Source organism: Diceros bicornis, chromosome 37 (genome assembly GCF_020826845.1).
Source record: "Diceros bicornis minor isolate mBicDic1 chromosome 37, mDicBic1.mat.cur, whole genome shotgun sequence".
NCBI classification, from domain to species: domain Eukaryota; kingdom Metazoa; phylum Chordata; class Mammalia; order Perissodactyla; family Rhinocerotidae; genus Diceros; species Diceros bicornis.
In genome coordinates this window covers 1,670,665-1,696,168 of record NC_080776.1, presented here as the reverse complement: position 1 = coordinate 1,696,168, position 25,504 = coordinate 1,670,665, and the positions used below count along the sequence as shown (strand labels likewise).

The window sequence follows — 25,504 nt, the reverse complement described above, 5'->3', positions numbered from 1 at the left end:
CATGTCAGACCAAAAGAAAATAGCTAGTAAATGTACATCTTTAAACACAACTATATTCAATAATTAGAATATATAATGTGTGTACTAACACATAAGCGTATATGAATACATACGTATCTATGTATGTGTATATATGTATATGTGTGTGTGTATGTGCGCCTGTATATATATATGTATATATATATGTGTGTATATATGTGCCTGCATAAGTATGGTCTTTTAAAATCCCAAACTAGCTACTGGGCTTTTTTTTTTTTTTTTTTACTAATTAATAACCACTCATTAATTAAATATCTCAAAAGTTAAAAGAACAGAAGTGAGGATGGTACATTGGTTAACCTCATCCTTCTTAATAAGAGATTCCAGCCTTGCAGACGGAGGGAGCCAAGGACAGAAAAGGAAAAACTTCCAAATTACTCACCAAAACTTACACCATATTGATCAGGTCCATTTCTCTCTTTATCTCTCTGGCTACTTAGGTAAATTTAAAAATTTATCTTATCTCCCTAGTACGGATAAAAAATCTGGGTGATAAATAATTAGACTTTATGCCATTTAGGAAATAAAAGAGATAAGTATCTACTGTGACTGAAAGTTACTCTACTATTAGAAAAGTTGTTTTGCAAGAAGGTAATTCTTACTGTCCTTTCCATCCCATTTGATATTTTTTATTAAATTATAGAAAGAAAACTAAGTTATAGGAAGTAGTTCTAAATTAGTCTTCTTTAGCATACAGTTCACTACAATCAAGAGAGAGAGAGAGCCAGCAGGAGTCTGTGCTCCCTAGAAGGGAAACCACTGCGAGACCTCATGGGCTTTCCTTATACGTCTGCTTTTTATTTTTAAACATCACCACCTCTTTGCTGACCAACATTTTCTTGCAAATTACGGCAAGGGGGGAGGAGCATGAGCACAGGGAGCTGGATCAAAGTTGGTGACACTCGCTGCCAGAATTCCAAGTTGAAATCAAATCCTTCAGTCAAGTTTGTTAGGCATGACGAAAACAAGATTTACAACTTCAGCAGAACTGTGATTCTATGAAGAAAAAGTATCAGTCAATCTCCTTTGCTGTCACCAAAGGATCTGAAGCTGGCTTTGTCATACTTCTTCCTCTCTTATATATGGGGTGGGGGTGGGGTGGGGGAAGAAAGTAAGAGTAGTTTAAAAAACCTGATGAAGCCGTGACCCTTTAGCTTCCATTTATAGTCTGAGCCGGAATGCCATCCCCCTTGACTAGGGAACTGTCCAATCCAGCCGCGTGTGTCAAGATTCTATTAGGCACTAAGTGAAATATATATGCATGCCCTTATACCGTGTAACTCGGGTCCACCTTGGAGACGTTGGGCTGTGGATCAACCGAACCACCACTCCTCTTCCAAAAATCATTTTGACAGGTTCTTTTGGAGGTGCTCCTTCTCTCTTTTTAACCCATCCTTTTAAACAAAATGGCACCAAAGAAGGAGGTGAAGAAGCCAGCCGCGGCCGCTGCCCCAGCCGCTGCCCCTGCCCCGGCACCTGCCCCTCCGCCTGCTCCAGCCAAACCCAAAGAAGAAAAAATTGACCTCTCTGCCATTAAGGTAACTAAACGGGTGAATTGTTTGGTCACTGAAACGTCGTTCAACAGGAGGGAGCTCTAGGAACTTGCAGAGGGTAGGACTGTCACGGAGAGGAAAGGCATCACTAAGTGAACTGGTAGATTTGGGGAGAAGAGACTCCTGATTAAAAAATAAACAAACTCTAGCACACAATTTCAGTAAAATTCCTGAGTGTGCTTTTGTACGTGGAACCTGTTTTTGCTCTACTTTTTTTCTCTGGTTTCCTTTTTTCCTTAAATTGTCTAAGTGCAATTTAGGGGGCAAGTGTGTCAGTGCAAAGATGTTTTAGAAATACTTAAACCAGCGTTGTTTTGCTTTTTAGGTTTTTTTTTAATTTTTTATTTATTTATTTTTATTGCAATAACAGTGGTTTATAACTAATGTTGTTTTTTCCAAATAAAATCTCTGTGGGAACTGGCTCCCTTACCTTGAAGCTACATCAAAAGGAAAGTTTGATCCCCCATCTGTTTCCGAAACTTTAAAAACAGCTGATGACCCAGTTGTCCTGAGCGTATTTATTTGACAGCTGCTTTATTTCATCTGAAAAAGAGAAGATTTTTGCAATTCAAGTTAATTCCCCCTTCAGCTTTGCTTAATAAAATTTGATACAACACTAAATGAGATCTCGGTGCAGACAATTATGCACTCAAGCTTTTCAGTGACTATAACTGTCATCTTGTTTATTTATGTACAGTATTTAATTCAGAACGTGTGAGTTGCTTCTAAACGACCCTAACCCAAAAAGCATGGTGAAACTTGTTGGTTATGTGGCTTTTAGCTTACGACTTTGAGCTCTCGCTTACTGATCTTGAACTAAGGAGATTGGGATTGATTCTTGTGTCGACACTTTGCTGTGATCAAAGTTCTCAGCTGCCAAAAGATTATCTGCTTTTGGAAAAATGACGCAACGTATGTGCCTGTTATCCTCAGTGATGTGACCCTCAAATGCACACGTTCTCCTCGTTCCCTGGGCTCTGATTGGTCCTGAGGACATTTTGAATATCTTCATCTCAGGAACCCTGCCTTATAGGGAAAACTCATGGGTGGAAGTGCCTAGGAGGTGATCTTTTCACTTAAGCCAAATTTTTGTATGTAATAAGACTGAATTTTGCTAACTTAACACTGTTTACTTGCATGACGAAGCTGACCAGTAAGTAAACATTTTATTGACTATGTTGGTATAATCGTAGATTTTTAAAAATATTCCCGACATAAATATTGAATTAGATCACCCTTAGATATGTGATGAAATTAAAGAAATACATTCATAGTTTTCATAGCATTTGGTTAAACATGAAATTTTATATTTCAAAGTAGGAGTAGATTATCACAAATATTTTGTCTTGAGTTTATAGGGAGCTGAAGTCATATTTGAAAAAATCTGGTCACAGGATCAATATCGGTGAGGAACTATTCTTAATAAATATCCACTTAGAAGGAGAAATGCATGTCAGATCTTCTAATAAATGTCTTTCTACTTGGAGAACTGCATGCATACAGTTCATTAAGAGGAAATCAAATTTTTCACCTCCAGCAGGCCTAGTTAATGTATCTTTATAGATGTACACTCATTACATTGTATGACGAGCGTGACTACAGCCACTACAATAATTCTGATTGTCTCTGTTCTTTGACTCTCCACTCATACTAACATTAGAGATATGAATCAGTGTCAACGCTATTCGTCTTTCTATTTATTATGATTTATAAGACAATATCATCTCTTTGTATCTGGGACTACAAGGATCTGGAAAGGAAAAAAATGTCTTAAGAAGAAAAAGAAGTGTCCTGCTAAAGAAAACAGGCATTAAGTTTCTTCCCAGAGGAACCATGTAAGAATAAGCGAATAAAGAAAAATTTAGTATGGCAGGTGAGAAGTTTCCAAGAAAAGACAAAGGACATCACTTTTTTAATCCAGAAATTAAACTGATTACTTGTTGACAGTCAACAAAGAAGTGACGCTTTTCTGAACCTTGAAAATTGCTTTCTCCTTCCATCTATATGTTGACTTAATGCCAATACGAGCTGGTGCAACTAAACAAAAGAAGGAAACACCCCTAGAGAGTCTGTGGAGATGGGATATGCTCTATCTTCACTATTTCATTGCAGAAGGAGAGACATGATGGATCCCAATGTGGGGCACAACCAGAAAAAGAAGTTAAATGAATCTAGAAGTAACAGAAGGAAATTAATATTTATCTTTCATTGAGAGAGCCCATTCTTAATAGAAAGAGAAAAAAAGAAAAGAACAGAATTGAAACTAACATATTTTTGTAAAGGAATTTAAATGCCTTCAATGATTTGCATTCATCAATGTGAAGTCAGTGCATATTTATAGATTATAACATCGCCAAAGAATGCGATGCAACTTGAGAACTTTATAAAATTTAATTTCATCCCAGTAGGTAACAGGGCTAATTAAAACGTACATTAAAACATTTTATATTATGATGCTTTTAATCGCTTAATGATGTTTCTAGATATATTACCTCTTATAAGTTATAAACTTTTTTCAAGCAAAGAAAATGAACTTTAAAGAAATTAATAGAGCTGCTATATGTGTTCATTAACTTTCTGAAAACTCAATAAAGAACAAAACTTAATTGGATTTTAAACTTCCTTTCATAAATCATATAAGATTAGAAACCTAACCGTCCTTTAGACTTTGAGTAATGCTGAAGTTTCACATTATCTTTGTGCAGTATTATAATCAGAGCAATAATAATATTTAATTCCTCAAAACTACTCCCAGCTAATACTTATGTTCCATCTTATAATATACCATGTTTAATAGCCATATATTTGACTCCCCATAAATTCTGAATAATCTAGGATATTATTTATTAGTTTTAACAATTTCTTAAATGTGCTTTCCAATTTGATTTCTTGGTTTGTTGGTTATTTGTTTAGAACATTTCTTCAGTTGTTCTGACATAAAAACCTTTGCTATTCTCTGAGGGAATGCTTACCTGATATCCTATCCCCATGGATTTTCTATGAGTGTTCCTCTCAAAGACACAAATATTGTTGATGTTTGAACATTAAGGTTACTGTCCTGGGTGGTTCTAAGCGCTCTTTGCTTTCAGAGAGCTGAGGCTTCCAGCTACAATGCCCAGACTAAAAGAACACTACCTGACAGAATCTCAAGCGTTGGAATTAAAACCCACTTTGAGTATGGGTGTAGGTGCAAACACAAGAATTAACACTTGTTGCCCAAAACCACACCAACTGAAATAACAGAAATTAATAAGTAATGAGATGACCATGTGCCTAGATTTAAAATGATCTTCAAGGTGTAAGTGAATTTTTTGCATGATGCATGCCTCAGCTGATATGTCAGGATTGCTGTGAGGGGATTTTGAATCCTGTTTCTCATTGTGCTGCTTAAATTTTAATTCTCATTGTATTCACTATTCAATCAGGTCATCTCTGACTAGACACTGCGGGCGATATTACAAGAAGTGGTAAACGTACAGAATGCATTGACAGAAACTCATCAAATAACAAATCTCACAGCAACAATTGACCACATACTTAGGAAGATTAAAACTTTCAATTTAATGGGTAGGTTGGAAATCTAGTGTTCCCAAATACATCTATTTACTGAAGAGTATTCAGTGGAGGCAAATACTACGTATACATGGTGACATCTGACTTTTCCTAGTCCAGGTATAGGATTGTTTTTGTTAACCTATAAATTCTTTTTTCTCCTCTCTAACAAGGCTGATACAAACCCAGTCCCACTTAGAAGAATTGTTAAGAAAAATCAAATGAGGTCAAGGCCCACGAAAGGTTTTGAAAATTGTAAAGTTCTTTGTAATATAACAACTAGTATTCATTGTCAATTTACTCTGTGCCATATTATCTTATTTAGTCCTCAAAACATTACGTTCAGATTGTTTTTAGCCTCATTTTTCAAGGAAAGAAACTGAGCCTAAATGAGGTTCAGTGTTACGCCCATGATCATATCGCTAGCAAGTGATAGAGCTGGATTTAACCTAGCAGGCCAAAGCAGAGGCAGCTATGTCAGCCGTACCCTAAACTGCCTCCTGTCCGTAAAGAGTAAGCTGGTGTTTCTAACAATGTGTAAAGGAGCCTTATTCGCTCTTAAAGGTGTGAGGTAGCGTGGTCCTTGCGTTGCTCTGCGCAGACCTGTGAAGCCAGAAGAGGGGTGACAGGCACACATCACAGTAAGTTCACCAAGACCGTTGACCTTGGCGGTTCACGGCTATTGTGTTCTCCACCATTTTCCCTTCTCTTAGCACCTGTTGCTCACAGTCGGGTGTTCTCTTTTACAGATGGAAGCTGGAATGTTAGGAACCTAGAAAGACTGCTAGTCACTTTGCTCCAGCAACCTGTAAAGAGTTGTAAGTGGAACACGGATATTAAAAGCGTGCTGTTATGAGTAGATTGGTAGTTGCCAGGGGTGAGGGTGGGGCTGGGGGAAGTGAGTGAAGTCGTCAGAGGGTACAAACTTCCAGTTATAAGACTAATAAGTCCTGGGGATTGAATATATAGCATGGCAACTATAGTTAACAATACTAAGGATCGTGCACTGAAAGTGGCTAAGAGAGTAGATCTTAGACGTTCTCACCACACACACAAAAAAGAGAACTTTATGAGGCGATAGATGTGCTGACTAACCTTATTGTGGTACTCACTTCACGATAGTCAGGGGTCGCAAAACAACATTCCAGTCAATGACAGACCACATATGTGACGGTGGTCCCATAAGATTAGTACCATAGAGCCTAGGTGTGAGGTAGGCTGTACCATCTAGGTTTGTGTGAGTATACTCTATGATGTTCACACAACAATGAAATCACTAATGACGAATTTCTCGGAACGTATCCCTGTCAAGTGACACATCACTGTATATACATATATCAAATCATCACGTTGTACACCGTAAACTTACACAATGTTGTATGTCAACTATATCTCAATAAAGCTGGAAAAAAATAAACTATACCAAAGTATTAAAAAATGCTGTTAAAGGTAATGAAACCCATTGAAACGAATTTTAAAATAATTTTATTTTTGTTTAATTAAACATATACACATATCAAACCTGACCTCCAAATTTTGCCATCAGGCTAATATTCTGAGAATGGTATGTGATCTCTATTTTGTTTACAAATAAACAGCAAATATAACGCCACATGTATAATGACTAAATCTTAACCTTAACTAGTTTAAGGTAAAGAACTAGAAAAAGGGGGCCGGCCCGGTGGCGCAAGCGGTTAAGTGCGCGCGCTCCGCTGAGGCGGCCCGGGGTTCGCTGGTTCGGATCCCGGGCGCGCACCGAAGTACTGCTTGGTAAGCCATGCTGTGGCGGCGTCCCATATAAAGTGGAGGAAGATAGGCACCGATGTTAGCTCAGGGCCGTCTTCCTCAGCAAAAAAAGAGGAGGATTGGCGGATGTTAGCTCAGGGCTGATCTCCTCACAAAAAAAAAAAAAAAAAAAAAAAAAAAAAAAGAACTAGAAAAAGAACTCATATAGTCCACTTATAATTAAAAGATACGGGTTAGGGGCCGGCCCTATGGCTTAGCAGTTAAGTGCTCGAGCTCCGCTACTGGTGGCCCCAGGTTCGGATCTGGACGCGCACCGAGGCACTGCTTGTCCGGCCATGCTGAGGCGGCGTCCTACATACGGTAACTAGAGGGATGTGCAACTATGAGGTACAACTATCTACTGGGGCTTTGGGGAGAAAAGGGGGAAAAAAAAAGGGAAGATTGGCAATAGATGTTAGCTTAGAGCCAGTCTTCCTCAGCAAAAAGAGGAAGATTGGCATGGATGTTAGCTCAGGGCAGATCTTCCTCACAAAAAAAAAAAAAAAAGATATGGGTTAAAATGTTTATAAATTGTTTCTAAATTTTCTTTATATAATTTTAAAAGTTTGTCTCTTTTTATTCTAGCCTTTCAATAATACAAATTAGTTTTTAGTGCACCTATAATGTCAACCAATTACAGTATTAATCCATTTGCACTGTGAACATAACTTCAGGAGCAAATCAAAAATTATTTGAGACCATCACTAGGTGTCAGTATCCAGTGTCCACTTTTAAACATCATCGCTGTAAAAAAAGAGAACAGGTGGAACGGAGTGGGAAAATATTAAAGGGTATTCTTACAGAAGACTCTCTAAAATTATATTTTGAATTATATGCTGAGTAACTGTATAATGTCTTTGCAAAGTGAAATGCAGTTTGGAAAGGAATAGATATAGTCACCAATTAATAGTGAATAGCACTTTTAATTTTAAAGATAACGAAGTCTTTGCAAGACAAAGAGGCTATAAAATGACAGTACCAAATTTAGCCTCTCGACATTTTAGTCCTGCAAATGTACCCCCTGGCAAGTTGTCTTGAGAAGTCGTTTCATAATTACCCAGGAGTAAGCACCCTCTGACTCATGGAAATTGTGGAAAGGATTATATTTAGTCTGCTGATATTACACTTTCCTCTGCTTCTCTTCATACTGAAATACTTTTCGTAGGAAAATAGGATCTTCTCTAGTTTGCTTCTACACTAACTTATACAGTCTGCTTCTCACTCCAAATCAGAATTTGGAGGGCAAACATTGCAATATACAAGTAGTAATGGCTTCAATTATACTAGTTAAAATTTAAATTATATGGATGATAAGTCCTTGCTATTCTAGTCATAAATTAATAATAGTGAGTTAAAGCCAGAGAAGAAAATTTCCCCTAAAGATAAAACCACATCACATTCAACTTTATTCTCTTCCTTCACTGTGGCGAGAGAGGCTTTCTATACCCAGTCAGTGCCCAAGGGCATACTGTCTCCTGTCTATAAAACCTTCAACTCACTTGAACGTGGTGTTATGAAATTATATTTTGTTTAACTCCTCTTTACCTAAGCTACTTGAAAATAATATCGCTTATTGAATTTTTAGGCACCCTGCCCTTTTTCATCAAAAAAAGTGAGTTGAGGTAGATTCTATTGACAAAATGATGGAAAACTCACAATCTTGTAGAACCATAAGCAACCCTGGAAGTTATGCAGTATAATACTTTATATTTGAGGAAGCTGTAACCTGGATGAAAGAAGTTATTTAATCAAAAGACACATCATTTGTTATAGGAGCCAAAACAGAATTCTGAGCGCTTCAATTCCCGTTGAGTTCTCTTTCCACCATATCGAAAGACCTGAAATCTCTAAAATATTGATGCCAATATTCATATGTCCCTGCTGTCACAAAAGGAATTTTGTTCCAGATAAGTAGGAAAAAGCAGATACTTACAATTTCTTAAAACACATGCATAGGAATTTTTCTAACACTCATATTTGAAAAATAAAAAGAGGAAGAAAGAAACAAAAATACAACTTGGATTTTTAATAAATTACATGCAAACCAACACACAAAGTAGAGAAGGTACAACTCTCAAGAAATCTTAAATTTATTTATCAGTTATTAACCATGGGAAAGCTGATGAGAAATCTGAAGAAGTGTAGACTTAGGTCACATTTTAAAATTTTTATTAAACTTTACTTAGGCCTCTCTGTTAATTCTTGTATGTCTGAACTGAGTTATTTTAGTAATTCAGCCTTTGCTCTAATGTGCTGAATTGAGTTGACTAGTCTACACCTGCTGGGCACTGCATTACTCATTTCCTCGTCTGTTCAGATCAATGTATCCAATATAGCCATCAATATAGACAACCCGGGCTGGTACTGTGGTCTAATTGTTCATAATTTCTCCTTTTTGTATCATATGATAGTCACCAGCCTAGTGTATCCTCTGTTGAGGTAAAAAATGCAATGAAAAATATTTATTTCTCTGAAATTGAGTTATTCTGAAGCACAAAACTCTTAGAGTTTCAAGATAGTACTTCTGCTGGCCTTTTATGATGATTCCTAGTAACTCTGTGAAATTGAAGCGACAATTAATAAGTTAAGGCTTCCTTAGGGTTTGCATACATCGGGCCTTTGGCCTCTCTGCCAGACCTAAATCAGAGAACACGCAGCAATGTTTTCTCCATTGAAAACTGGCCCTGGTTAGATTAACTTCTTTACTCAGACTTATCAGTCATTAGCCCCATCGTATCCCTCAGGGATGATGAAGTTTTAAAGACTATAGTCTACGTTCCTTCCTAGGGCATTTTCCCTCAGGATTCAACATCACATATCTCCCAAATCATCTTTAATTATAGCTCTTCTTATTCTACTAAAGCTTAACATACATCAGTTCCAGAGCCTGTTTGATTAAATGCATTTTAATATTTTTCCTATGAATCAATTCCTTCTATAAACCAGAAACTTTATCTTATCTTTAATCAGTTAACCAAACCTCGTGATTACTATTAGAAAAATGTTTCTCAAAGTGAGAAAAGTTCTATAAACATTGCAATAAAAATCTTTTTTAGTACCAGTATCTTGTAGACTACTACTTACCTAAATACAGTACCAAATTGTACACGAGTCAAAAGAATGTGGAACATCGTTAATTTACTAACAGTCTGAGATAAGCATGTAGGCTACGACGGAAAAAATCCTTAAATAAACAAATAAAGGGTTGGCAAATTAGAAGTCCTGACTGTAAACATGTATATAAAGTCTAAAGAAAGGCTCTGGAAATATAAACACGCATATGTCAATAATTTGAAATGAGCGTGCTTACTATGTGCTCGGCAGTTCTAGGTGCTGGAGATGCAGCATTGAAGGAGAATGTGTCATCTCCTCTAGAATGCCAGCTCTTTGAAGGAACTGAAGAAGATTCTTCCCTCTTCCAGGGAATGTAAGATTCTAGAGGAGGAGCTTATGGTTGAAGGAGGAACTTACTATCCATACGTTCTAACGATTTTAATGAAAATCTGTGGAGCATCCAATATAGGCAAGGTGGAGGATAGAGTAAGAGTTTTATAGAGTACAAAATATAAGGCATGGCAGCGCTCTAGGAGGGGAGGTTGGGGTAGGCCCACACTGGGGTCACACCATGGACAGAGGTTTCAGTAAAGGCCTGTACTTCCCAGAAGTTTACAACCAGGGGGGTCAAATGTCTTTCAGTGGGAGAAAGGAGCTAGGAAAATAGAGAAAAGATTCTTTCAAGAGGAGGAGATTTTATTAGAGCATTGAAGATTAATTTCGAAGAGATGAGAGCATTCCAGATGGAAGAGACTTACATCTAATTTTTAAAACAAACCAAATGATAACATGGCAAACTGAATCCAAAATCAGTGGACATTTTGTATTTATATCATGCCTTTGTTCAAAGGGCTGACTACTACATGGCAAACTGAATCCAAAATCAGTGGACATTTTGTATTTATATCATGCCTTTGTTCAAAGGGCTGACTACTTCATCATTATAACACCAAGGAAGAGACGCAAGAGAAAGTTTTTGTCATTTGTAAAAGTGTACCAGAGAAAAAATAGTATTTCCCGTTTGTTCTATGAGCAGAATGTGTAGGTCTTCTAACTTTTAAACTATAGTTTATTCTCTAGATTAGCCTATACTATAGCCTTCTGTACTATTGTCAATAAGTTGCTTAACCATTTACCTTGATTCTCAATAGGTACAAAAAAATTTAAACTCTCATTCTCTCTGTGATAGAGATATAGAGAAAAACTAGCGTGAAATATTTAACTGCCTACCACTTCTATTTTAATAATAAACTTTTACGTAATACCCAAGTGGTTAGGAATAACTTATTCACACCATAAATACAACTTTTAAAATGACTTTCCAGTTTACCCAACAGATTTTATACAAATTAACCATATTTTATATGTATTCCAGAACATATTTTTCTACTCAGAAAAAAAAATAAAAAACCGTGAAAATGAGTGTTATGGAGGGCATAAGATGGGCATTAGGCAGGGCAACTTTAATGAGCTTATTTTATATTATTTATAGTTATTAACTCCACTAAAGATATATGCTAGTTCTCAATATTAATCATAAGGCAATTCAAACTTAATGACACACTATATAAATATAATTACAAGACTAAAAAGAACACAAAGACACATGGTCTGTTCTGACGGCTTTAAGTTGTGCACCAAAAATCACGAGACTCCAAATTACACAATTATCAAAGGTTACAAATTTCCACCTTTGTGCCTCCCTTCCATTTTCCTCTAATGATTCCAAGCATTTTTAATTTCTCTATTACCTTCCATTTCCCAATAACCTCTCAAAATTTCAATCTGTTAGTGAAAATAGCTTTCCTTGGGTGCTAATATTTTAAAAATCATGTTTTCAATCTTCATTTTGGGACTCAAGACCCTAAGAGATCTTTTTCACTACTTGTAAACTTTGGACAGAAAGTGATAGGCATTTAAATGTTGATTTCTTCACAAATGGCTTGAGGGAAAGCTGCAAAGGATTCATCTGTCTAGCAGGGGAAGACTTCATGCTTTCTGTGACCATTCCGTTAAAAACAGTTACTGAAACAGGACTTAAGTTAGCATTTATCTCCAACATACTTCATGCCTGTTAGCTGCTTTAAATATGTGGGAAACCGATAACCATGTTGTCTGAACTTCAGTGGACATAGATCCCAGGACTGACCTTGCCCCAGGATCACACTAGGAAGGGAGTTGCCCTTATTTTGAAGTAAGACGCCATGAAAACCCATTACGGCCAATCACTTAGAAACCTTTAAATTTCTAAAGTACAACTCAGCATTCCACAGCCCCTGCTTTGGGTTTGTTTGGTTCTCAGTCTGGAGACTGAGCCATAAAACATTTGACATGGCAGAAACAGAATCAGCAGGTCCTGCTAAGACTTTAGTAAATTTAAGCAAGATTTTTAAATTTTAAAAGAATATCTATAGAAGGAGAGGAAAAGAATGTAAAAATGGTCTATCTGCTCTCTTTCCTAGAAGAACGTCATAAATTAAAAAAAATATGAGTAGTCAGCTGCCAGAAAGATAATAGGGAGAAAGCAGAATACCCACCCCTAATGTAAAAAAACCAAGGAGAATGGTGAAAATGGAGATCCAACCCATCCCTGGCTTAGATAAGCCCTATACTCCTGAGAATATACCTTGCAGAAGAGTGGTCTTTAACAAGAATTGACTATTATCACTTGGGTGAACCCTAAGAAACACGCAGAATGTGCGTGGCCTTTTCAAGTCCTCTGGACTTTACCACAAGGGGCAGAGCTTCAGGGGTGTTCCTTCTATAGCAGTTGCCATTTGAAACCCCAAACCAGTCCCATCCAGTAAGTTTCATTAAGACCAAAACTTGCTGACTTGAAGTTTTTGAAGTTTATAATTCACCCAGAGATGGGGTCAGCCCCAGCTCTTAGAGACATTCTAAGCTCCTCTGCCACTGAACAAATAAGAAGCTTCTTAAGGGAAGATGGTCCTGGAGAACATCTCAGGGATAAAGACCATAAAAGTACTGACAGGCTTCAGTCTCACTATGGCTGTCCACTCCTAGGTTCTGGTTTCCTAAAAATAGCCCTCAGGGTACAGATCCCTCTTTTCCTTTGCCCTAAGAAAGCTAAAGAACTCTCCAAAGGGAGTGGCCACTTCTGTCTGAAACCTGAAGCTAGCTGTGAGGTCACAGCTTCCCCAGAAATAAAAGGCAGCCTCAGCAAGGGAGGCCCCCACTCAGGGACTGGAGCAGCCCTCAACTAACTCTTCAGCATCGCCACCGTTCCGCAGCCCAGCAGCTCCATCATGGTGGGTCCTAAGAGAAAACTATTTGTCGTTATACGTGAATGTGAATAGTGCATATGATCTTATCGAGAAGAAAGGCAGGTGAGGGGTAGAATTGAGGAGAGAATGTATTCAGTATGAATCTGTAGAATCTACTCTTGGTTTTTGTTGAGGGGTGTTGAGGATAGAAGAGACTAATTCTAGCTATTATGCCAACTGGAAAAATACATCTTACTCCCAAAGCAGTACTTTATGCTTCACCAACTTTTGCTCTATCACATAAGGTTTATGATATCTAAATTTAGAAAAAAACCTGCAACTACAGCAAAATGTTATACTTTAAAAAACAATTCAATAATGCCAGTATCTAAAATTAAGTAAACTACTTCCGATGCTTTGGGTAAAATATAGTGGTTAAACCAAGAAAGATTTAAGGTCATCTTTTTATTGCAGTATATCTGTATTTTTTAATACAGTGTATCTTTATTAGATTTATCTTAAATACTATAGATGATTATATTATTCCAGGAAGTATTTGCCTTAGCATTTGTTAAATCATTGATTCATTGATTAAGATACAGGGAGATGTTCCCCAACTATCTTTTGCAATAGCTTTTTATTTTTCCTAGATTCAAAAGTGTCTTAAGACCACCTTCTTATCCTATGACACCTACATGGTTTCCTAAAAATCTCAGAGCAGAGAGCACTCATTCTTCTGTCAATGCATTTGAAAGAGTACTAGTTGTTTCTTTCTTTCTCCCTTTCTCTCGCCTCTGCAGTCCTTCAGCGCTGACCAGATTGCGGGTAAGTGAACGGAGCTTCGCTACTCCAGACGTAGGCAGAGCACTGCCTAGTGTCTGAAATATCACTTATCGCCAAGGCATGTTACTGTGTGGCTCAACCTGTCAGTGTCCAAGCTATGCCTGAACTCTGAAAAGTAGGCTTCCTTCTGCAACCTACTTTGAAGAATACTCAGGATATGAGCTTGGATACACTTAAAAATCAGGACATTTTTGTTTGGTTAAAATATTCTTTGTGGTTAATTTCCTTCTGACAGATCGAGTTCTCTCAGGCACAGCAGGATGGTAAGTTTAAAAGATATAGTCTTAATTTGTGCACACTCGTGAAGGTGGCATGTGAGAAAAGCAAGTCCCTTGAGATGAGATTAGTTCTTCTTAATTATTCCCACTGGTGGTCTCACTCTAAATATAAATACTTTCAACCTGAAGCTCTTGCTTATAATCAATAACCAAAAGTTTAAGCAAACAAAAGATAAACACCACAAAATATGTCCTTGTATTCACTGATTTCGGTGATACGTATATATATATGATTTCACTGACATATATATTCACTGATACATATATATGTGTGTGTGTGTGTATATATATATATATATCCCAAAAAAAGGATGTAGATTTTGGATGGTTAATTTGTTAATCAAATCCCTAAAGAGAGATTTTGCAGGTCTAAATTGTTCAATTTGGAAAATAAAATGGCTTATGAAACTGCCCAATTACCAAATCCACACAATTTCAATGGGCATCATAGTGAGTTGAGAGAAACAGTAGGTGAAGTGGATATAGACTAGAAGTGAATTCAGAGAGAAAGAGGGAGGAGTAATTTATCATAAAACTGTGGAAGGAACATTAGGTGTCTCCTAGTCCATCTTGAGAGATGCAAGACAGGTGATGGGACTTGCTCAAGGACCCAAAAAATTAGTGATAAGACCAAAATCTGGTATTAGTTTAAATTAATTAGAAATTTCTTTCATGAAAACAATTAGAAAACCTCATACTCTGAATATTCAAGAGATTCTAAATAGTTTCCCTAACACTTCCACTTTTTTTCCTTCAGATCTGTGGATCCAAGAGATCCTGTGCCCCATAGGATTTTGTTCTTTCACTACAAGTATAGGGAGAAATGGTTAATGGAGTGAAAGTGCCTCATATCCAAATAAACTGAGACATCTACAGAAGGGAGGCAGAGAAAAAATTTAGTTATATGATATGGTACAAATCAGAATATTGGTCATAATAATAAGTACGTATATATTATATGTCATGATATATAATATATAAATAATTATAATTATAGGTGATTAATAAAGACCTATGCAAATACTCACTTCTCTACCTAAAGGATTCCACATTTTCCAGTCTGTTTCAGTGTCTGGAATATCTCATGTTCAGACATCAATTAAGAAAAAAAGGACTTTTGCTATAGTACAGACTCACACGTGTCTACATCATGGTTGATGGCCTCATGTAGACAGATGAGATGATCTGATGACTTGGAACTCAAGATTATTTGAAATTATGCTACAAAGGACTGTTTTTTCTTATTGAAAACAGTTGGTGATTGATTGTCCTAAATTTGTCTGATTTTTAATGCATTTTTATCTAGTGCTGCTGCCACGTTATCAGCTACTGCATCCCAGTCCTCTCAAATATCTAATTTACAGTGTCGTTTTGACTGCCCAACCATGGTAGGACCAAGCAATAGCAGACTTACAAGCCCTTGCAGGGACAGAAGGACTCACTGTTGAACATTAAACCTATTACTCTATATACGAAATAGGTTTTCGATGTAGAGGTTCGGTAAACATTGGTGGGGTGGACTGGTTTTCTCTTGTTCCAGGAAAGCAAATGTAAACATTTCAAACAAACAGAAATCCAATACTTTCAGAAATGAATGAAAACTTCCTTTGTTTGCTTCCTTGTTCAATGATTAAAGAGTTTTGCTCATGGCTGCTCTATTTGACTGTATCACAGGTTTGGAGGAAAGAAAAGGAAAAAAAAAGCAAAGAAAAAATGACAGCATTCTAAAGGTCTAAGTCCTGTGCTGTTCAATAGAGTCGCCACTAGGCACATGTGGCTATGTAAATTTAAACTTTAATTAATTAAAAACAAGTACATTTTAAAATCTGCTTTCTCAGTTGCACAAGACGTATTTTAGTGCTCAAGAACCACAGGTGGCTAGTAGCTACCTTTTTGGGAAGCCCAGATATAGAACATTTTGATCATCACAAAAAGTTCTAGAACACTGTTGTTCTAGCCTGGGAGCTGGCCAATTTTTTCTTAAAGGGCCAACTAGTAAATATGGCAGTACTACAGTTTTACGGCAGTGCGGTCTCTGTAAAAACAGCTCAATTCCATCATTGGTGTGAAAACAGCCATAGACAAGACATAAATGAACTGGGCATGGCTGTATTCCAATCAAACTCTATTGACAAAAGCAGGCAGCCAGCCCCTAGGGAGGAGTTTGCTAACCCACGTTCTAGACTCTTTGACAGAATATCTAAGCCTTAAAAATTTGGGTAGAAAGACCAAAATCTTTCTGGCCTTGGTCTTTAAACCAACAAAAAGGTTAATGTCAGAGAGAATCTATTACAGCCCATAAAATCCTATTTCTATGTCAGCATCTGAGCAGGGTCATAGCGAGCCCTCTGAGCAATCTGTGCGTGACAGCGTGGAGCCAGTAACAAGAATAGTTCAGTTTCACATGTCCCTTAGAAAGATAAAAAATAATATTTGACTAATGACGCCACAGGGCCTGCAGCATGCTTTTTAGGTAGGGAAATGATCTGTTACAGTGAAATTGCATAGAATTCAAGGGGGAAATTTCAGCAAAGAATGATAACATGGTCTACAGTTGATTGTGAATATGATGCCTGATGCGATCTTAGATGAGGGGATAGAGGGACAGTAAAATAGGGGTTTTGCTGAGTAACCAATCTAGATAGCATCTTTTGATCTGAGACCACTAACGGCCTAAAAAGAATGCTTTTACCTCCACCAGTTCATTCTCAAATGGTTTTTTGAGTGTTGCTGGTATTAACTCCAACAAGTTGCCATTGGTACTTTTGGGTCCCCCAGAAACTTTCATTTAGTTAAGTTTAGAAGGTTCATTTAAAACGTCTTTACTGTCCCCTAAATCCATAGTATCACCCCTTTCTGTCTTTTTGGTGTACACTTCTTAATTCAGTTTTAATGTAATTCTGAAAGGCAAAACTAGTTCTATCAAAAGAGAATGACAAAATTTAGGGAAAATAAGCGGTACAGTAATTGTGATAAAAGTGGCAACACTTCAAAAATATGCACTCACACACAGTCACGAGTACAAGTAAAACTAGGGAAATCTGAGTAAAATCAGTGGAGTCTATCAGTATGAGTATTCTGGTTGTGATACTACGTCTACTATAATTTTGCAAAATGTTACTATTGGGGTAAACTGGATAGAGTATTTAAGAGATCTCTCTGTATTTTTTCCTAAAATGGCATGTGAATCTACAATTATCTTCATAAAATTTTAATTAAAAAAAGTATACTTAAATTCTAAAGCTAATCTGGCAACATGTTGTCATACGTATTATCTGAAAAAAGAGTAAAGTTTAAAGAGATTACCTCAACGAGAGATCCAAACAAATATTCCTCATTCTGGATGGATGATCCTAGGAGCCTATGAGAGTCACACATTGAAGTGGTTAAACGACACTATAGAACTTAGAGATTTGTCTCATCTTTCTAAAATTTTTCCTGAAAAATGAAGTTACTGCTGAAGAAAACTAGTTAAGGGGAGAGACTAAGAAATTTGTACTTCAAGAGGAGGCTTTCTATATAATTTGAGAAGTTTGAGTTAACCTCACATAACACAATCTCGACTGAAAATTTGTTTTCTTGAAATTTTATTAACTTTGTTAATTATATGAGAAATTATATAAGGAATGCTTAAGATCTGTCAAGACCTCACCTCAGAATTTCTTAACCCAGTCTCGTTTCCCAAGCAGACGAAGGAAATATGAATAAACATGACTAGGAGCTCCAATTTCCGTATCTGATTAATAATAATATACGACTTGAAATTGGAAATGCTGCTTTAAAATAGGACCAAATGGAAATGTCAAAAGGGTTTGTCAATGATCGTTTGAGCCAGGAAAAGGGAGAGTCCAAAGATAACAGCTTAAGTGGTTGGCAAAGTTGTAAAATAGAGGAGAGTTTTGAACTGGATCCTTGATGAAGTTAGGCTTGACCCTCAGGCCTAAGGTTGAAAAAAGCACCCTAATGCTTCTTGCTTCTTGCAGAATTCAAGGAGGCGTTTCTCCTGTTTGACAGGACAGGCGAATGCAAGATCACCCTAAGCCAGGTTGGTGACGTCCTTCGGGCTCTGGGTACAAACCCCACCAACGCCGAGGTCAAGAAGGTTCTGGGAAACCCCACCAATGAAGGTAACCACATGGTGTTCCAAGAGGTTGGGAAGCGTGTGCGTGTGTGAGTGTGTGTGTGTGTAAGAGAAAGAGAGAGATTTATTGAGAAATAAGTTCCACAGAATAGGACTTAATTTACTACTGATGGTAAGTGTGCCTCTTGGCCATCTAGAGGCTCAGTTTCTCCCCTCATAAAATAAGTCAACCTCCCTTTGAGAATTTGCAAGCATGATACAATTTCACGCCAATGAAAGGAAATAATATCTAATGCTAACATCATCATCCTCATCATCCTATCTAATGCTCACAATTTAAAGGTCAATGGAATGAAATAATATCCAAATCTGCACATTTCTTGCAAACCTTCAAAGGCACAAATACGTTTTGACAAAGATGTTAAATATGGCTAAAACACTATGCGCTTTGTAAACAACTCTGAGTAAATTACAATGACACACCCCTAGAGCTCCAATCTGATCACAGTTGTGGAAATGAAATCACAGTGTTTTCAGGAGACTGACTCTGCCCAGTGCTCTGTCTTCTGACACATTGCTTCTGTGACCTTTTTAACAGAAACTCGGTTATCTTAATTAAGAATAGACAGGATGATATCTTAATAAGAGTGTTTTCTATTTCCAAAGAATTACAAAAAGACTTAAAAAATCTAAGCCATAATCTGCATTCAGTCCCCCAAGGTAAACCCTGGGCCAAAAGTCAGTGAGATATGTAAGTGGCAAAATCGCAGAGGTCATTTGGTTGATACAGTAATCCAGTCATCAGTCTGGAACAAGAAACCTTTTTTAATTCCAGTGGTTCATGCCAAAGTACAATAGTCTACTGGAAAATACCACCCTGAACACAAAAGATGAGACAAAACTGTACTTTTCTCAAGTAGATATTTAGGCTGTTTATCTTTGCCATAAAGAAAAAATGAAGGGAGGGCAGATAATCTCTTTTTTTTGCCTGATAACTGAAAAGTCTGTTTTCCCTTGTTACAAGATTTTAAGAAATCCTACCTCTAAATCAGTCTGCTAGAGTTTTCCTCAAACTTCATTTTCTTTGGAGGAAAATTTCCAGGTAAATCTTGCAAAAAGTAGCCGAGAGCATGAGATAACGTGAGACAGCAATAAGCCAAATCTTATTTTTTAAATGCCATTTTCTAACTTACCAAACATCTATCTTTAATGGAAATATTAGGTAAATGTTCATTTATTCAGCATTCAAATTTACTCTTTTTAATGCTACTCAATGTGCTGGATTTCTATTCTATGAGGAAAGACTAGTAAAAGGGAATTCTGATTTCAGGGGTACATAACTTTATCCACTTGCACACATCTGGAGAGTCTGTTTGATACTTTTTCTGTGAATGAGATTTACCTTTTCAGAAGATACTAAAGAAAGTGTTATCATCTTCAGGCCTCTAAACTGCAAAGAAGTCAGGCGATCACAAAGTCTTTGACACACACACTCTCCTCACAGTCTTCTTTTTTAAATTACTTAAAATTTTTAAAAAATGAAGGCCCTAAAAAAGCTCAGGACAAAGGTGGACTAGATACTAAAGTTCGGTTAAGTTTTACTATATTTGTGTGCTAATGGATTTATTGTATCAGCATATTTTTAAATTGCTTCCCTAGTATTTACAAAAATATTAAATTGACAATACTAATAAAATAGTAGCTAACACTCACTAAGCACTCAGTTTGTCCCAGGTATTGAAATAAACTTTGCAGGTATGATCTCATTTAATGCTCGCACTAACCCCGTGAGGCATCTCTATTTTACAGATGAAAAAGTGGAGGCACAAAGAGGTTAGGAAACCTGCCCGCGATCACTTGGGTGTGAATGGTGGGTTGGGGATTAGGGCTCAAACACTAGGGCCCAGAGCTCATGCCATCATCTTTACCAACTTTTGTCATCAGCAATTTACCAACTAAAATTTAAGCTATAGGAAGATTTTTCAGATCACCTAGAATGAACTCTCAAGTTTAACTTGTGACTCAAAGATGGCATTTTATGGTACTCATAACTCTCCCAATTGCGATTTCTTCCAGAGTTGAATGCGAAGAAAATTGAATTTGAACAATTTCTGCCCATGATGCAAGCTATTTCCAACAACAAGGACCAGGGCAGCTATGAAGATTTTGTTGAGGGCCTGCGCGTCTTTGACAAGGAAGGGAACGGCACAGTCATGGGCGCTGAACTCCGTCACGTCCTAGCCACACTGGGTAAGGAGAATTTATTTCAGGGAACTTAATAGAACATGTAGGAAAGAACATGACTTAGGGGGATCATGTTATAACCAAAATACAGAGGGGAAATGACTATAGACAAAAAAGAATAGTTAAAAGTCAATGACCATTTCAATTGGCCTCAGTGTCAGTGAGTTTGTTTTGGGGAAATGGTCACTTAGATTGCTGGTAATGAATAAGCAAAGAATAGCAGTGTTGTTCTTATAGGGTACAGTTTGGATGATCAGGTATAATGTGCACTTAACTCATTCTTTGGAAAACAATTCACTGACAAGCTTCTAAGTGCCAGAGAAACAGGAAGGGCTTGGTCCGTATCCTCCAAGAGCTTGGACATCGGTTTTCAGGAGCCCAAAAGCGATCACATAGTGGAATTTTGAAAATATCCCCTGGCCTTCTTTCTGAACAAAGAATTCTGTTTCATCAGGTGAAAGAATGAAAGAGGAAGAAGTGGAAGCCCTGATGGCAGGTCAAGAAGACTCCAATGGCTGCATCAACTATGAAGGTACAAACTCATGAGCTCTGGCGGTCACAGCAACTCTTAACTGGTTGGGTTGATGATGGGCTTCTTTTGAGCTTAAAATAACTTCTGTATCTCTGCCTCCCCTATTGAACATACACATGCCATCTATTATCAATCAATTACACAATAACTCTAAAAAGATATCCTGTGAGAATCTGACTATACACATAAGATTTGTTCCAGTGGGGTTTAGCACTCCCGTGCATTGTTATTCAGCTTAAAATGTGTTGTCATCTGTATTTTTTCTTGTCAGGTCTTCGTAACATCTCTATAAGACAGACTGGGTTTGTGTCAAAATAAAATTTAATAGAATATTAAAGTTGGAGAGATCTCAAAATCCTTTACAGAAGCAGTTATGAGAATGAGGAAACTGAGGGCCAAAGAGGTTTAGTTGCTCAGTGCAAGTCACATCATTAATGGCAGGGCTGGTGCTAAAATTTAGTTCCTCTCCTTGTCTAGTGTTCTTGCTTCAGTGAAAGTCATCTCATAGTCGCCAATTATCTATTTCCTGCTACCAATTTGCAGCAGCTTCACCCAGAAGGTCTGAAAAGCAATGCACTAAACAAGATAAAGATGTGAAATACAGTTGCATACAATTTGTGAATTCAAAATTTTCCAATAAAATTGAGAAATTTATCCACCCCCCAAAAGACTAATCTAGCTACATTTCAATAAAGCTATATGGATAGCTTTGATGTAAATGTAGACTTATGAAGTCTAACGAGAAAAAGTGAGAAAAGAAAAGCAGAAAAGAGAAGGGGGGGAGGGAGACGAGGGAGAAAGGAAGAGGAGAGGAGAGGATGGGAGGGGATGAGAGGGGATGAGAGGGAGCGGGAGAGGACAGGAGATAAGGAAAGTACTCAGCCAGCCTATATTCACTGACAATCTTGACTAAAGTTCACTTTTTCCTGTAAGCAATGTTTTACATTTGGTTATTGCCATAAATACATAACATAAAAGAAGATTCATTCAATAAATATTGTTTGGACAAATGGATAGTCATTTAGAAAATAAAGTCAGATCTGGATCTTATACCAGGATAAATTTCAAATGGGTCAAAAATTTAAATGTGAAAGCTAAAAGCGTAAAAGCCATGGAAGAATTATTTTATGACTTGTGGAGTGGGAAGGCCTTTCTAACACTGATAGAAAACCCAGAAGGCATTACAAATTTTGATAAATTCAGCCACATAATTATTTTTAAATCTGTATGGCAAAAGCCGCCAGAAAAAACGTCAAAGACAAAGGGAAAACCAGAAAAATAATTTGCAATCAATATTAAAAAGAGCTCGTTTCTGGGGCTGGCCTAGTGGCATAGTGGTTAAGTTCACGGGCTCTGCTCCAGTGGCCCAGGGTTCACAGGTTGAGATCCCGGGTACATACCTACACACCACTTATCAAGCTATGCTGTGGCAATGTCCCATATAAAGTAGAGGGAGATGGGCACAGATGTTAGCCCAGGGCCAATCTTCCTTAGCAAAAAAGAGGAAGATTGGCATTGGATGTTAGATCAGGGCTGATCTTCCTCACCAAAAACAAAACAAAAAAAGGGCTCATTTCCCTAGTAAAAAAAATACTACAAATTAATAAAACCAATAGAAAAATTAATAAATACATGAACAGACAGTTCATGGAAAAGGAATTAAAATATATATGAATATATATATGCTAAATTTCACTAATAATAAAAGAAATGCAGTTTAACACTACGCTGAGATACTATTTTTCAATAAACTGATTGCCAAAGATTAAAAGTTTGACCACACTTTTGGTTGAGGAGAGTGTGTGGAACTAGGTGACCTTATGCATTCATGCAGGGAATGTAAGTCATTAAAATCCCTACGTGCTGATGTGGTATTAACTGGTAATCCCAGCAAATCTACCTCGAGGGACGCAGTCTTTAGATGCACTTGCACTCAAGTGACACGAGTGATGCGTGGTTGTTCATTACTGTGTTGTTCGCAGTAGCCAAATCTTTGAACAACATAATGCCCATCAATGTCAGATGTATCAAATAGATTCCAATGCATCTACACAGTGAAAGTCCCTACAGCCCTAACAAATAATAAGGACACTCTTGGTTACAGTTATAGTAATATCTCCAAGACATATTATTAAGTGAGAAAAGCTAATGCAAAGAGTTTATAGAATATGCCAGCATTTATGTAAAAAAGATATTTAGAAACCTTTGTTTGTATTTTCTTATACATGCATAATAGCTCAACCAACTTAGCTACAAAAAGAGGAAGTAGATAGCTGGGAGACAGTGGTGAGGAACATTTTTTTGTAATAAACTCCTTCACACTCTAAAGAATATTTTAACAATGTGAATGTACAACTTTTTAAAAAAATTAAATTTACAAAATCACCGGAAAGGCCATAAATCCAGCATTAAGAACAGTGGGCTGTACATAGCTTAAAAAAATAAACTCTAGTGTTATAGCTAAGAATAATTAAGATTTAGCTAACTTGCTAATCCTCTCTTTTACTAAATTTGACTGTTTTCTAACTCTAAACTGTCTGTATTTTGACTACAGCTTTCGTCAAGCACATCATGTCTATCTAAATGGCAGTCTCAAGGTATGTGTCTGTTCCCTCTTCACTATATAAGGCTTTCTCGTTACTGTATTTTTTTAAATTTAACAGCCTCACTTTATATGCTGTAGATATAATTAGTATTAGTTCTTAATTTAGTGTTGTTTATATTAACCAGAAAACATCAACTCTTTGAAATGAGTTATTTAGAAATAGAGTACTTTTGTATAAATGTACAAGCAAAAGCTTCTGAGGTTTTGGCTTCCATCTATAAACCCTATCTTTGACTGCACTGTAATTATGTATCGGAGAATCAACAAGCCAAAGACTAGTTAGTTAAGTTAGTTGGAACATAACACTAATAAAAGCATGGGCCTAAGTTCTTTGAGTAACTGAGGTACTTTTTAACAATTACTGCTCTAGAAAAACCACGTTTTCACAATCCAAAGTTAAGCACGTGCAACCAGGTTTTTTCAACTAGGATACGGCTTAATTTGGAAGTGCTGGTTCATTGTGTGCTTTTTCTTCTTTTACATTCACATTACTTCCTCCTCAGTTTTCTTTCTAAAAAGATGCAATCAACGTCTAACTCATTTTCCTTTTCCTTTACAGATCATGCATTGTTTGGGAAGACTGGCTGGAAACTCATTTTAATAACACCCATGACCAACCGTCCAGATCTGTTTACCATCATTTAGAAAAACAATGTGGACCGTTCTAGACTGAAGGACTCCCTGAATTTTTATATACGTTATGTATCTCTCTGAATTGTATTCACACCACACAAACCAAGTGTCTCCTGCTGACAATCTTACATCCAAGTACCCCTCTTTATGTTCCACCATGGGTCATGAACATCCTTAAAATAATAAATCAATAAATAATTTTGGTCAGTCTGGAATGTTCAGGTTGCCTTGTGTTTTTATCTTCTTGCTTACAGAAAATAATTTTTAAAACCTCAATTCTTTTGCTAATGTATAGAATATTGACGCATTATAAACTTTAAAATCATTACAGTCTGCTTAGCAGTAACAAACTGAATAATAATGATAATCATATATTATTGAAAAAGTGAAATAGAAAACTGAGGAAATTCAGATAGGATCTGAGAATTTTAATGTAAACTATCCAGGCAATTTAAGATAAAAGCAGTTTTCTTCCGTTTTGTGTAAATCTTTGTGTACATGGCTTGACCTATTTCACTTCTAGTGACAATTTGGCCTATTAGAAAATTCTAATAAGCCCGTGATCCTTCTCACTGAATGTCTTCAAGGATGAAATTTCAAGTGACCTTTCAGCTGTTACCTAAAAAAACCTCTCTGAGGATGAGATTGTTACTCAAGAACTCAGGATCCTGTCTATTAATACTCTCTCTCCTGCTGTGATCCCTTCTACTTGGCACATGCATGTCCCAAAATCTTGGTTCAACCTTTTAATACCTGTCCTAAATGGTAAGACTAATTGATAGAAAAGATCATAGTGTAAACTTACCTTATCATGTCATAGTGCTATCACGTTTCACTTTTCTTTAGAATAAAGGCAGAACTGGCAAGTTAGTAGTTGAATATTTAGAAGAGATGAGGTGATAAAGAGTTCTCCCCCTGCCTTAAAAGAAATCTGTAATATACGGGATTATAAAATCTCTGAGAAGCACCTGCCTGCCTATACATTTTTGGAAGCTGAAACGACTTTTTCCCCAATGTTGGGCACTTTAGGTCAACATGCTCCTTCTTTCTTTAGCAAAGGTCACTCAGATTCCAGTAGCCA

At 36.9% G+C, this 25,504-nt stretch overlaps 2 protein-coding genes across 2 annotated transcripts in view; one reads left to right on the top strand and one right to left on the bottom strand.

Moving 5' to 3' along the window:
* CPS1 (carbamoyl-phosphate synthase 1) overlaps positions 1-25,504 on the bottom strand; it is a 361,797-nt gene that overhangs the window by 262,669 nt on the left and 73,624 nt on the right. The window lies entirely within an intron of this gene.
* MYL1 (myosin light chain 1) lies at positions 1,446-24,631 on the top strand. Its single transcript, XM_058533417.1, has 7 exons — positions 1,446-1,577; positions 13,963-14,032; positions 18,312-18,455; positions 20,486-20,659; positions 21,108-21,185; positions 23,740-23,782; positions 24,350-24,631. The coding sequence occupies exons 1-6, from the start codon at positions 1,446-1,448 to the stop codon at positions 23,766-23,768; spliced, it is 627 nt and encodes a 208-aa protein (XP_058389400.1). The 3' UTR covers positions 23,769-23,782; positions 24,350-24,631.

What these genes read in the sequence shown, in the direction of transcription:
- MYL1 (XM_058533417.1), top strand. Translation starts at nt 1,446, where the DNA reads ATGGCACCAAAGAAGGAGGTGAAGAAGCCAGCCGCGGCCGCTGCCCCA. An exon ending in CAGCGCTGACCAGATTGCGG is followed by an intron (nt 14,033 to 18,311) that starts GTAAGTGAACGG and finishes TGCTTCTTGCAG; the next exon opens with AATTCAAGGAGGCGTTTCTC. An exon ending in TGGCTGCATCAACTATGAAG is followed by an intron (nt 21,186 to 23,739) that starts GTACAAACTCAT and finishes TTTTGACTACAG; the next exon opens with CTTTCGTCAAGCACATCATG.